Here is a 13873-nt window from a genome sequence, read left to right on the forward strand (position 1 = left end):
CAAGTTTTATAATAAAGACATCGGACGTGGCATGGGCTCCCCTAGTTTGTTCGCAAGCCGTGCGGCTAGCCTGGAGGTCAAAGGGAGGTCATCTAAGGTCAGTCAACTTAAGATCTCGTATACCGACACTAGGACAACTCGGTGTTTTTCAGGGGTCGACTATTTGAAATGATGGGAGGCTTGTCTGACTATACTTATTTTCTCGTAATTTTAAAGATGTTACTATAATATTTGAGATGTGTATTGTTTTAACGATCTTTAGATTTACATATGAAGGGCCGGTGGTGTAAATTATGGTGAAACAAAAAAACAAAACAAAAACTCTCACACTCACACATAAAACTGCAAGCTTGTTGACTGAATATGGAGGGGGAGGCTAGCTGGTACAGGTTACAGGAAATAAAAAAAAAGGCATTTTATGTTTTTACAGGAAATAAAATGAAAGTTCCATTTACAGTAAAAAAAAATAGCTTTTTACACTTTACATTTTTATAATAATATATTTGATAATTTGTCACGGTGTTTAAGAATCAAAATTGGAAATTGCGTAAGAATTACGACATTTAATGTGGAAAATGCTTTATACCCTTACAAAAATTAAGAACTTTGTACTAATTATGGACGAATAAAATAGCTGATTACATTTTACACTTTTGTCATGAATTTGTTTTTGCGTATCTGTTAACCGACTTAATTAGTTGATTATTAGCTGAATTGCTGTGTTATGTCTGTCATCGTTTAGGCCTATTTGAAGTTTTGGACGGAACTTGGCTCAGTGATTTGGAACTAATTACCAGATAACCGTCGCGATTCTGACAGTTGGTATCTATAGTTATTAATGTAGTGAACGATTAATCAAAAGATATGACGTATTCAGTACTTAGTGTGATTGGCTTTATGATTGAAGGTTACGCCCTAGAGTCTTTTTACTGCTTTGTAATTGGTTAGGGTTTTGAAAATGAATAAAGAGAGTTTGAGTTGGTCTTGGGGAGCAGAGCACGATAGACGCAGTCTAAGTCGAGGGAGCAGTCCTGGAGAGACTTGGGGCGAGCCTTGACGCAGTCCTGGAGAGTCTTGGGGCGAGTGTTGACGCAGTCTAAGAGAGTCTTGGGTCAGCCGTGTGATGGTCTTGGGGATTTTTCCCCAGGGCGCTGTGTCTTATAGAGTGCTCGATTGACCGACTAAGACGAGAGCTGAAACGTATTTCGTTGTGTGTGTCTTATTTGACTGTAAAGTATAAGTGACTTTCCCGATCCCGTACCTCAAGGGAACGCGATAGAAAGACGAGACGAGATCCCCCCTGACAAGTGTGGAGAACCCCAGAGAGAAGAGTTTTCCCCCTTGATACTTTGCCCATGTCTACGAATTTACGTTTTTTATTTATTTAAATTACATTATTACGTAAATAAGAACAATTGATTACAGCTTACGAAAATATCCCTTGCCGACCCTCTAAATATACATGTATATATACATGTAACTTGTAAATTGAAGGGCGACAGTCGTCGCGCCGCGTCCTGTTCGATACGAGACTCATAGCGACTTATACAACGCGTGTAAAATACATTAATTTTACATGAAAATCGAACATGCGCTTGACGACCTCGGCCCTTTAAACATTTTTTATTGCACGACTAAAAGGTAGAATGCTACTCACTGATGATGTACGCAGATTTTAGCGTAGACTTGCTTGCAGGCTGTTGAGATTCCGATGAAAAATTCTTGAAAAATAAATACAAATTGCGTAAACGAGGGGTGAGCGCAAAAGTCATGTGACTTCATCGGAATCTCAACAGACTGCAAGCAAGTCTACGTGTATAACAATTATTCGTGATAGTATTAATCAACAGTATGTGAACTTAGTAAGACATTATATATCGTTTTTTACATCATATATGTCATATCATATATATCATCATATGTCACCGAGCAAACTTTTGAGATATTGTAGACATATCCGCCCCATTGGAAACACCGGTGAAATTCTATAAAACATACAAAACAAGCCGTTTTCACTCTATTTTGTACATTAATTTTCTTCGAACCGAGTACGGTGATCACACATTTTTATTCCATGTTCTTCACTCTTGTGCAGCGTTCTATCTGAAGAAGGGAAGTCGTCACCTACGCATGCGGCATGTTTACAAACAAGCGTCTACCAATGAGCATTTGCGTTTTAGTCGCGTTGTTATCATCGCTTGGGACCAAATTCTCGCGCGTGCTCAGGTGACGACCCTCTCCGCTTTAAGTTTAATCGTTTGCATGTTAACGCCCGTGATTTCTCCAAAAAAAAAAAAAAAAAAAATGCAAATCAATGCACCCTTTGTACCAATGGTCATTACATGCACTAGATAGTTCGCGATGTGCGTCTTTCACAATCAATGAAATATTCTCTAAAATTGTGTTATATGTATAATCTCTGTGTACACTGTCTTTGACTTTACCTAATGCCATCCGCTTCCATCTTGCTAATATATTACATTTTAGTGGAACACGTGGTTGAGAACCCCATTGTATTAAAGTTAATAGCTGGCGATTGTTCAATCAAGCTCTTGAATCCACTAAATAGGTTTATAAATAGTTCTATATTTCGAGTTTAATTTAATGGTGAATAAAGACAACTATTTTGATTGTTCTGGTACGTGACAATGAGAGTAATTTTATATATTAGCTTTACTTTCAACAACACGTGATAAATAAGAGTGGATTTGAAAACGCGATGTTGGCACTGAAACGTTCTGAAATTTAAATACAGTATCAATCTCCGTAACTCAAGCTCGTATGAGATATCATAAAATCAGTATTGCATGCCGTTTTTTTAGGTGTTATATGGTCGTAGGTGGCGCAATTCACCAATAGTGAACATGCCCCCTTTTGTATTTCTCATCTGTGTATTTTTGTGCGTATGTACTGCATCACGGAGATACTTTAATTATTCGGGATTACATGACACGTACCTTATATCGTGAGGTCATGCGTCACTGTAGAGTTACCATATTCGTACGTAGAGAATTTATGAGACTGGGGACAAGGCATGTTCGCCAGCCAAGGTTCAATTATTCGGCCATCGCCTCACGGGAGAGTACATTTACATCGAACAACAAATCGACATGTATATGTTTACCAGCATTTTTAGTCTTTGTAACTTTTAAAAAGTCGGTCACGGTACATCAAAGATATGGTAATATATGAAAATATACAAAACATGGCCGCCAAAACGTGGCCAAAGTTGACCTCCGGTGGGCTAAGTTTGTCAATTGATTTGTAAATTTTGTTTCCGCGTGTGTTCAAATATTGTTTGTTTTGGGCAAAATTGCCACCTGTCATTTAGAGGTCATTAATTTGAAAACAAAAAAAAACAAATCAGTATGCATGCATAACTGAAGATTACTATGCTCAGTCTGTGTACAAAATCGGTCAAAGCGTGCCCGAGAACTAGTTAAGAGCACATAAAAGCAGAATATGGCCACCAGTCGCCCATTTTGAATCAAACCACAAAACAAAATGATGAGGATCAGTAATAAAATCGGTCCAGGCATGTCTGAGGTCTGTTGATAATTTGTACAGATTTTCGTTCTTTTGACAAAAAAATGGTCGCACGTAAAAAAAAATCGATGTGATTATGTATACCATTATGATTTGGTTTTGTACAACCTCAAAGCATGTACAAGAAATGGATAAGGGCACATGAAAATAGCACTGCCACCAGACGACAAACTGACGTGCATCAATAACCAATCGTCAATTATGCAAAGTTGGAATAAAATCGAACCGGCATGCATGAGAAACTGTTTTCATGTTCAAATTTGGTGATTAACATTTTAAAAGACAAAAATGGGCGCTAGTCTGCAAAATTTTATCGAAATCTAAAAATAACTGAAAGCAACATTTAACCCATTATATCTTACTTTTGTACTCAATTCTGAGTAATGGATAGAATCAGGGAGTGAAACATAACTATGTGCATCACTAAACTATCATGAGCGATGTCAATGTCACGCTTGAAAGAAACCAGAACAGACATACCCAAGAAACAGTTGATGACATGTTCAAAAATAGAGGGACTGCTTCAGCTATTCCCTTGTCTTAGCAGTGGCGGGGGCATCATGGGGGCAGTGGGGCGGTCGCCTCCACGATAAAATAAGGTGAAACACTTATCTATATTTGTCACTAAAATCCACCACAAATGTCGGTAGAAATGCACACCATGCGGCCCTTCAAAATGCAAGAAACAGCGTTTCAGAGGATCTAGATTTCAAAATTTTCCCAGGAGGAGCATGCCCCCGGACCCCCAAAGAAAGGTCGCGATTTGTTGACATTCACATAAAATCTTCGCCCCCACTGTCAAAAAAAGCTGCCACCGCCTGATTAGTCACTCCAATTTCTCACAATAATTGTTCAAGTTAGACAAAGTGAGTCCTTTTTACTGCCAGTAAGGTATCACCCACCAGGTGCACAGCACCTGCATGAATTATGGGTAATACCTGTAGAATATTTAAGTCTCACTCTTCCACACCGAAGCACATCAACTTCTTTAGCGCGGTACGCCAGTACCTGGGGAGGTGGACGGTTAGTGTAAGTAATTTGGGTGACTAATAAACAAAGGAGCGAGCTGAATAAACCATAGTTTATGGCGTCACTTCAATTAATACAACTATAACTGTTTAAGTTGAGATATTTGTCTAAACTAGACAAAATAAGTTCAAGTTCGAATATATAAGAAGCGACGCCACAGGCATTGCAGTTTCCTAATCCCAATGTGTGAATTCAAACACTTAATGCACAATAGTGAAGGAACATAAACCTGGGTCGGTACGAGATATGTTATTCTACATAAATATACAGAAAGCGATCTCGAAGTGAACAGAATAACATGTCTAAAGAAGCCTCCTTGCAAATGAAAGAAGTAAATATTTACATTATCCTCGGGGGCGGAGCTACGTCACGGACGTTCTACGTTGCTAAGACGCGCACCACTGTACCACGTATTTCTATGGGCTTTGTGTGCGCTGCTGTGGAACGCCTGTGGAGACGGTGAAAACTCGAGAAAACAACACAAACTCAACTTTGAAGTAATCCTGAACAACCAAATTCATATATGTTACACACGTAGGGCTAATCTGGTTACACTGTTCAGGGCACTCTCAACAACCATCGCAAAATACCGTTTTCTGTGAGTTTTTGATCTTTGTTTTCACCGCGAAGGTTGCCAGGCAGTAGAAAATGCCCGGATGACCGCCCCCGAGGATAGAAAACTCAACCTAGCTAAGTTAAGGGCCACCACAGGGTAAAGGTAAACTACCTGCAAGCGCCTGGTAAATCCCTAAGCCCAATTCCACAACAGAAAGTCCAGTAGCAGGTCACTGTGGGTATATACAGGTGAGTTTGCCACCCTCTGACCAGCAATGATAGCGTAGAGGCAGTAGAGAGGTCTCATGGTAGAACATCATAAATGCATGGGAGTTAGCTAGCTCTCAGAACATACATTTTGGCTGTAAACCCCCCCCCCCCAATAGGGCATCTGCATTTGAGTATGCAAAGCTGATCATCTCTTGGACCTGAAAAGTGTGGCACAACTAGCTGGCAATTGTTGTTTCTCCTCTGTGTAGAAAGAGTAAATTTGAGCCCTCAACACCAGTGTTTGCTTCTGGTAATACAAGATTGTATCGTCAGTGGCTCGGATATAAGCGGATAGCGGTGCATTGTGTTTGCCAGGTCCTCAGAAAAAAACTCATGCTGATCGGAGCACGAGGATAACCTGTACATGTGTATAAGTAGAACACCTCTGGTGTGATGCAGACATGTTAACAACCATGGTAAAGACAGTAGTCTTGACTCATCAATCTCTACAACTGGTCAAACAAGGATGGGTGTCCATCCTTAACTCGTCCATAATATCGCTATAGTGTCCCGTGTACCATTCAACTTCCTGAGTGTTGCTAATATCAGTCGAAACAAGTTGAACACATACACATCAATATTGACCTAGTTGATGAACCTTGCGTTCCATGCCAGTGCTGTGTCAAACGCTGTTCTTTGGGTGTTCAGTTGTGAGGCAAAGAGATTGATGGACAGTTCAGGCCAAAGATTGAAGAGTTCTGTGGCAATTTGTGACTCCGTGCCCACAAATTCCGGCTGGGTCCACAATAGTGTGTCAGCTATTATAGCGTTGTGAATAGACCATTTTCCGTACACTGCGAGAATCACGCGTTATGGTGAAATCGAACGTAAAAACAGGACAAACAAAGGTCATAGCGTCGTAGTCGCGTCAAACATCGCGTGGGATTCGACAAACGCGAAAGTATTTCGGGGACATTTCCATGCTTAATAATGTTCTGTTCACATTTGATGATAGGCAATTTTGATGAAGTAAGGGTATTCGGAAGCAATATTCCTCTGTCGAAGATGGGCCGGTCAATGTAAGCTGCGAAATAAAGAAATTCTAGTTCAAAATCAAATCGTTCGATTTTTGCGGCAGACGTTCGACGCGCGTCTTTCATGCATCTCGCGAGATCTCACAATTGTTCGGAAAATCACCTATTCTCCTGATGTGCTTGTACTCTAAGGCGATCTTTTCAAGAATCATGACCTTGTTCCCTGTTGTTGTTGAAGTAGGTCACTGTCGATTTGTTGCCTCACCTGTCTGCTTCTGATGTATAGGAGAAAAGGACACCTGGACCACGTTCAACTCCTTCCAGTTGATGTGTCTGGTAGGCTAACTGAGCAGTGTTCCAAAGACCTTGGGTCTGAAGATCTATCATGCATGTTCCCTGGCCACTCCTGAGGCATCTATCAAAATGGACACGGTTGGTAGGGGTTGTATGAAGACCATTCTGACCACTAGGTGTTCAGCTGTCCACCAGAAAGCTGTATTGATATGGTGTGCAGTGAGGCCAGAGGAACCAGAGTGTTCAACTGATGTCATCACGCTGACCATGTTTATTAATTAGTCACTTGAAAGTACACTCTCACAGTTTCAATGGGAGTACACTGTGTTGGCAAACTCAGCTAGAATTTACTCGTGACTTATTAGTTTAACCAAAGGCACCTTCTTCGTAATAGACTTGTGACGGAATTGACAAGGTAAAAAGCAAACCACAGATAAAAACACTACTGGTGCCACCTACAGTGGAGAAAGGAATCAGTATCAGAACCAGCGTTGGCATAAATAACAAACGCACACACATATTTCATTTTTTTTTATTCATTCTAAAAAAGGTGAAAGTTCACAGGTCCAGAAGACAATATTTTAGTATTTGTTTACAATATACAATTTGGTTGAATTTACAAAGACAATTTGTATTTCAGTGCAGGCATCAGAATCTTATGTCATAGAAAGTACAAGGGCTAGGGAGGCTAGGGTGTTCATTGACTAATATTTAAATAAGACCCTCCAGGTTAATACAGGAAAATAACAAGGCTGGCTTTACACTATTAATAAACTTCACGCTTATTGGTTGGTTAAAATTTCAAGAGTAACAAAAACAGCAACTTGAGAAGCTATCGTCTACTGTATAAGATTTGTTTTTACCGAGTCAGGTTAAACTGTACAAAGATTTCAGCTTTTTTTTTTTTACTTTTCTTAAAAAAATTGAAATGTTATTTTATGTTGAATGTACGGAACATAACTCTGATATATATGAAAGTTGAAACGATAAAGTTCTAGATGCTTTCTGTGATTATCAGTTCCATGTATGTCATTTCATTATGATGTACATGTACACAAAATTTTTAAACAACAACACAGAGAACACAAGTTTACCTGGATTTTAAATTCCTCAAAAAAAAAATTATAGTGAGTCTCAGTCAGGTGATCAATGTAGCTGCTCAGGTGAGTCATTGTACAATTGTGATTCGCTACAGCTGTTCAGGTGATCAATGTAGCTGGTCAGGTGAGTAATTGTACAACTGTGATTCGCTACAGCTGATCAGGTGATCAATGTAGCTGGTCAGGTGAGCAATTGTACAATTGTGATTCGCTACAGCTGGTCAGGTGATCAGTGTAGCTGGTCAGGTGAGCAATTGTACAATTGTGATTCGCTACAGCTGGTCAGGTGATCAGTGTAGCTGGTCAGGTGAGCAATTGTACAATTGTGATTCGCTACAGCTGGTCAGGTGATCAATGTAGCTGGTCAGGTGAGCAATTGTACAATTGTGATTCGCTACAGCTGGTCAGGTGATCAGTGTAGTAGGAGATCATCATTTTTAGATAACATTCTTTAGAAGAATAGTATAAGATTATATTTATGTAAAATCAATCATAATATTTCTGATTATGTTTTCAACTCTTGTATAAGAAATTAATAGAAATATATTTTGCAAATTTTGATATCTTACTAATTTTGTTTTTACAAGGTTCTTATAAATGTAGTTTTCAAATTTGTATACGGTCAGCAAATTCAGAAGAAAAGTAAGTTATCTGCTGAATTTGAACATACCATTGGCAAGATCAGGGACTGACCATTAGAAATCAAGGGCAAATAAATGCTTTTCTTTACTTAGTTTCAAATTTGATTTTTATCTATTGTTTTTTGATTTATTTGTAATCTGTCATTTTCCCGGTAGGATTTCGTCTCCAAAAATTCCACCAGCCGAGAAAAAAAAATATTACCAAATTATAAAAAAACAAAATCACACTGACATCATCCTGGAAAATAAATCTAGTCCAAAACTAAGTGGAGATAGAAAATAATTTGCACCCCTCGCAGGTTTTAATGATTCACCATTATATAAAACCTTGTAAAGCATCACCCTCAAAAGGCAAAAACAGAAATTCTCACTATAAATATAAACAGTGCCCTCATGGGGTTTAATGCTGGAACTGCAAAACTATCAGTAAGTAAAGATAGAAAATAATTAACACCCCCCCAAAGTTCTGATGGTTCACACTTTATATGAAACCTTGTAAAACAGCACCCTCATGAGGCTAAAAACAGAAATGCTAACAATAAATATAAACAGCGCCCTCATAAGGGTTTAATGTCAGTAACAATAAATACAACATAGCGTAACTATAACAACCTTATCCATTGAGAATCTAGATTAAACAACAAATGTATGGATAAATAACAAAACAAAAATGCACTCTTTCTTTGCATGGCAAAAGCGCGTATAAAAGTCCTAAAACAATGCAATAATGAATCTAAACATTTTGCATGAAAAAAATACTGGCTAAAATTCAGGTGGGAACAAATCTCATCAAAAATGGACAAGAACAATAAAGTCATCACAATTATATAAAAAAATTAATTAATATTCATGTTCCTCAAATAATACATATACTGTATTAATCTCAATTTCCTTTACAGAATAACCTAACATGAATTGTATAAAAGTTCCTAAAAAAAAATAGTACAGCAACATATTGAGAGAAAACATGGCAAGAAAAATACTAGCCAACATGTTCCTCAATTAATACTACATGTACTGTATTAATCCTAATGTAATATAACATACACCATATAACATGAATTGTAAAAAAGTTCTCAAATAATAGTGCAGTTTTATATATACTGATATATATATAAGCAAAATAAAGCAAAATAAAATCCTAGCAAGATTTGACAAAGGTGGGAAACTACACTTGTCACTTTTTTCATCTATAATGAAAACAAAATATCTTATTTAAGTGACAGATCTTGGAAAGCAAATTATTAGCATTTGGTTCAGGGTTCTCATTATCAGCAGTATAAATATCTCCATAGTGACCACTTATTTCCACGTCAAAATATGTTTTATTTCAGCCACATTATACTCCATTACTTGAAAAGTACACTTGCTAGTTACACCGAAACTGTGCATTTGACATTTCATGGTGATCAATAAGATTCCCAAATTTGAAGATGATCATATAAAAAAATTTTGAGTTATGCTGACCACAAGAAGAAGACAATTTTAAGTGAAATTTAACAAATATCTTGAAAAATATACACAGAACATGAAGCATAATCGAACTTGGCTGAGATGCCAAACTTGTAAATATAATATCAAAGTTTGAAAGAAATTGGATAATAATCTTTTGAGATATTGTAACCACAAGAAAAAGTTTTACAACGGAGTCAACGACATTAACAACAACGAGGACAGACATTTTCTTTCATACACCTTGACTTTTATCAATGATGATAAGCACGAGGTAAAAATGTGACCCCCCCACCTCCTGTTAAAAACAAAAGTGAATAAATACAAACAACTTCCTCATGAGGCCCAAACATCTCCCTTGTGAGACTCAAATAAGAGTAGGAAAACAAATGCAAACTAAAAAAAAGTCTTGTTCTATGAAAATAACCTGTGCCTCTCCAATTCACAAACTCTGAGATGTCAAATCACGTCCTGATACGACAAACTACTGCATGTCTCGCATAAATCAGTGAAATGGAACAAGTCACAGAGATATTTTGAAGTCCGCTAACCATGCATTCTGTGAGTTTGTACCGAGTTATGAGAGACACGTCCAGGTTTGAAAACTCAACGTTTGTCGTTCAACAGTCTGATATCTCAGTGAGAGTGAATACTGTGCTTTAAACTGAACTGAATTCTGTCAAGAATCATGTACTGGGACACAAGGGTAAACGGCTAAATTGTGGTTGTGGTTGTGATTTGATAGTAATTTGATAGTGTTAGTGATTTGTTAGTGTTTGTGGTTTGATTGTTACGTGACAGTGTTTGTGGTTTGATTGTTACGTGACAGTGTTTGTGATTTGATTGTTATGTGATAGTGTTTGTGATTTGACAGTAATTTGACAGTGCTTGTGATTCGATAGTGTTTGTGGTTTGACAGTCTTTGTGATTTGATAGTGTTTTTGATTTGACGGTCTGTGATTTGATTGTTTGACAGTCTTTGTGATTTGAATGTTTTTGATAGTGTTTGTAACTTGACAGAGTTTGTGATTTGAGAGCATTTGTGATTTGATAGTATCTGTGATTTAACAGTTTTTGCGATTTGATTGTGATTTGACAGTCTTCGTGATTTGATAGCACTTGTAATAACTAAAGTTCATGAAAGTCACTGTTCTGCCTAAAGAACTACATGTATTATGAAATTTTGACTTGCTCGAAAAATGTCATATCTCACAAAATTATATTACTGGTTATGCAGATCACAGTATTTGAAAACAGCAAGAAGCTGAACAGCCCCCCCCCTAAAATAATTTGGGGCAGATCATATGTAGAATTCGTTCCAGCCCAAAATTGTGCAAATGTTCAAAATTTGTTGTAATTTCGCAAATTTTAATAAAAATTTGGACCAGACAGACAGAACATGTTATTGTTTACAAATTTTGATCAACAATTTTAAATTTTCTTAATGGAAAGCAGATTTTGAAGAAGGTGACAAAAGTTGACAATGATAATGACGACACAAACACAATAACAAACAGAAACAACAGTTTACACAAATATTACAGCCATCAGGTGTAAGAAATGAAGTATGCAATTAGATAAATCCATAGAACAACACTTTTTTTTTGTTACGCAGTTATACAAGTTGCTTAAAGACAACAATTTGTAAATGTATTATAAAGCAAAAATAGACCATTTTCCGTACACTGCGAGAATCACGCGTTATGCGTGAAATCGAACGTAAAAACAGGACAAACAAAGGTCATAGCGTCGTAGTCGCGTCAAACATCGCGTGAGATTCGACAAACGCGAAAGTATTTCGGGAACATTTCCATGCTTAATAATGTGCTGTCCACATTTGATGACAGGCAATTTCGATTAAGTGAGGGTATTCGGAAGCAATATTCCTCTGTCGAAGATTGGCCGGTCAATGTAAGCTGCGAAATAAAGAAATTCTAGTCCAAAATCAAATCGTTCGATTTTTGCGGCAGACGTTCGATGCGCGTCTTTCATGCATCTCGCGAGATCTCGCAATTGTTCGGAAAATCACCTATTGAGAAGACTGCAAAGATTCTGTTGTCAAGTAATTAGTCCTATATATGTAGATGCAGAAAACAGATCACAGAAAAACAAAACAATATTGAGAACTGCAAGACAAAAACATACAGAAAGTTTTTTTTTTTTATTTCATTTTCTTAGGAAAAAAATCATACTAACATATTCATATACTTACTTTTCTAAAAAGTTAAATGAGTATATAAAATAATATTAAAATATTTTGATATAAATAATAAAAGTTTGGGCTATAAGTTAGATTCTTGTATTACACTATTATATTTTTGTCTAACTTCTTTTGATACATTGTTTGTGTTCGTTGTGCCTCTTCTTTGCATCTATATATAGGACTCGGAAAACTCCTCGTCAGAACCCGCCGAGTTACGATAACTTCTATTAATCGTGACAGGCACTGAAATTGATGTTGAGGTGACGACAATAGCGCTGTCCTCCACTACGTCTACTGGTGGGGTTAGCGTCGCTCCCAGACTATGGCGTGAGCGTTCAGGTGACGGAGCTCGGAGATGTAACGAACTGCTCGGTTTGTTCTGCATTCTTGTTGATAAAAGGTTGTTCAGTTCTCTTATTCGTCCTTCCCGCTGCAATGAACATACAACAAATATTTAGCTATTGTGCATTTCATTAGCATAACAATACAACAAATATTTAGCTATTGTGTGTCTACATTAGCATAATAATACAATAACAGTTTAGTTATTTTGTATCTACATTAGCATAATAATACAATAACAGTTTAGTTATTTTGTATCTACATTAGCATAATAATACAATAACAGTTTAGTTATTTTGTATCTACATTAGCATAATAATACAATAACAGTTTAGTTATTTTGTATCTACATTAGCATAATAATACAATAACATTTTAGTTATTTTGTATCTACATTAGCATAATAATACAATAACAGTTTAGTTATTTTGTATCTACATTAGCATAATAATACAATAACAGTTTAGTTATTTTGTATCTATATTAGCATAACAATACAACAAATATTTAGCTATAGTATGTCACTGTGTGTTTCATTAGCATAACAATGCAATAACAAACTTATAACATCTTCAACGACAGACATTTTTTGTTCACATTTATCAACTTTGTGCAATAAAAAATGTCAAATAAAATATATTCCAAAGATATCATCTCAGATTTTCAAATCAAAGATTATAGTAATGCTTATGTTTATGTATGATCAGAATAAGTCGGTATACTATAATTACAATAAATGGATTACTCAGTTTATGTGGACATCTATTGGAGCTTTACTTTTAATATTTTCTCTAATAATAGAACATGTAAGCGAGTAAAAGAAGGCTTTGATTCGACAAAGGGTGGTGGGTGATGGTTCTGAGAGGGCGCCCTCATTCATGCACATACAATTAACATTCATATCTTGTTTCTTGCAAGCGTATGAATAAAATTTAACTGTGACACGATATTTAAATCTTAGTCCCATTTTAGACAGATAAATATAGGAGTGAGATGATACGTTTTCTGAAAAGAAACATTGTCTCACCTCTGCTATTTGTTTTTTAATATCTTCATTTTCAGTTGCTAACCTCTGCTGCCGCTCCTCGTCTTCCTTGGTTGGCATCGCGGCACCGGTCAGCGTACTATTGTCGCACCCACGAGGATTACGCTTAATTTCTACAACCTGCAAGAGAAGATTTCAGATTTGATCTATTTGACGACTATCAACAACTAGAAGTATATTTATCTTGATGTGACGCAGCCTAATTCGCATAAGTAGCAATCAGACAAACATGCCCCTGGTATATGTCTTCGCACTGTGACATTATATGCTTACATTGATGCCGACCAGCATGTGACTGTACTAGCTCAAAAGCGCCAGTGACAACATTGCCCCAAAAGTTGTTTTTTTTAACAGAAACACATATGTAAATACAACAGAAGTAAATAACACTCTTTATCTGCAGCTGCAAACAACCGTCTCTT

General features: G+C 36.9%; 1 protein-coding gene across 2 annotated transcripts in view; it reads right to left on the reverse strand.

Moving 5' to 3' along the window:
• Nucleotides 1-8676: 8676 nt before the first annotated feature.
• LOC100329084 (GABA b receptor) overlaps nt 8677-13873 on the reverse strand; it is a 138412-nt gene continuing 133215 nt past the window's right edge. Inside the window, exons 17-18 of one of the 2 annotated variants that reach the window (XM_085491758.1) lie at nt 13434-13571; nt 8677-12494 (exon numbers count right to left, since the gene is read on the reverse strand). In XM_085491758.1, the coding sequence (XP_085347884.1) occupies nt 12234-12494; nt 13434-13571 (399 nt within the window). In that variant the 3' untranslated portion in view covers nt 8677-12233. The remainder of the gene's footprint in view (nt 12495-13433; nt 13572-13873) is intronic. The other variant, NM_001171227.1, reaches the window with a different exon arrangement.

The sequence above is a fragment of the Saccoglossus kowalevskii genome, chromosome 17 (genome assembly GCF_978046115.1).
Source record: "Saccoglossus kowalevskii chromosome 17, keSacKowa6.1, whole genome shotgun sequence".
In the NCBI taxonomy this organism is placed as follows: Eukaryota; Metazoa; Hemichordata; class Enteropneusta; family Harrimaniidae; genus Saccoglossus; species Saccoglossus kowalevskii.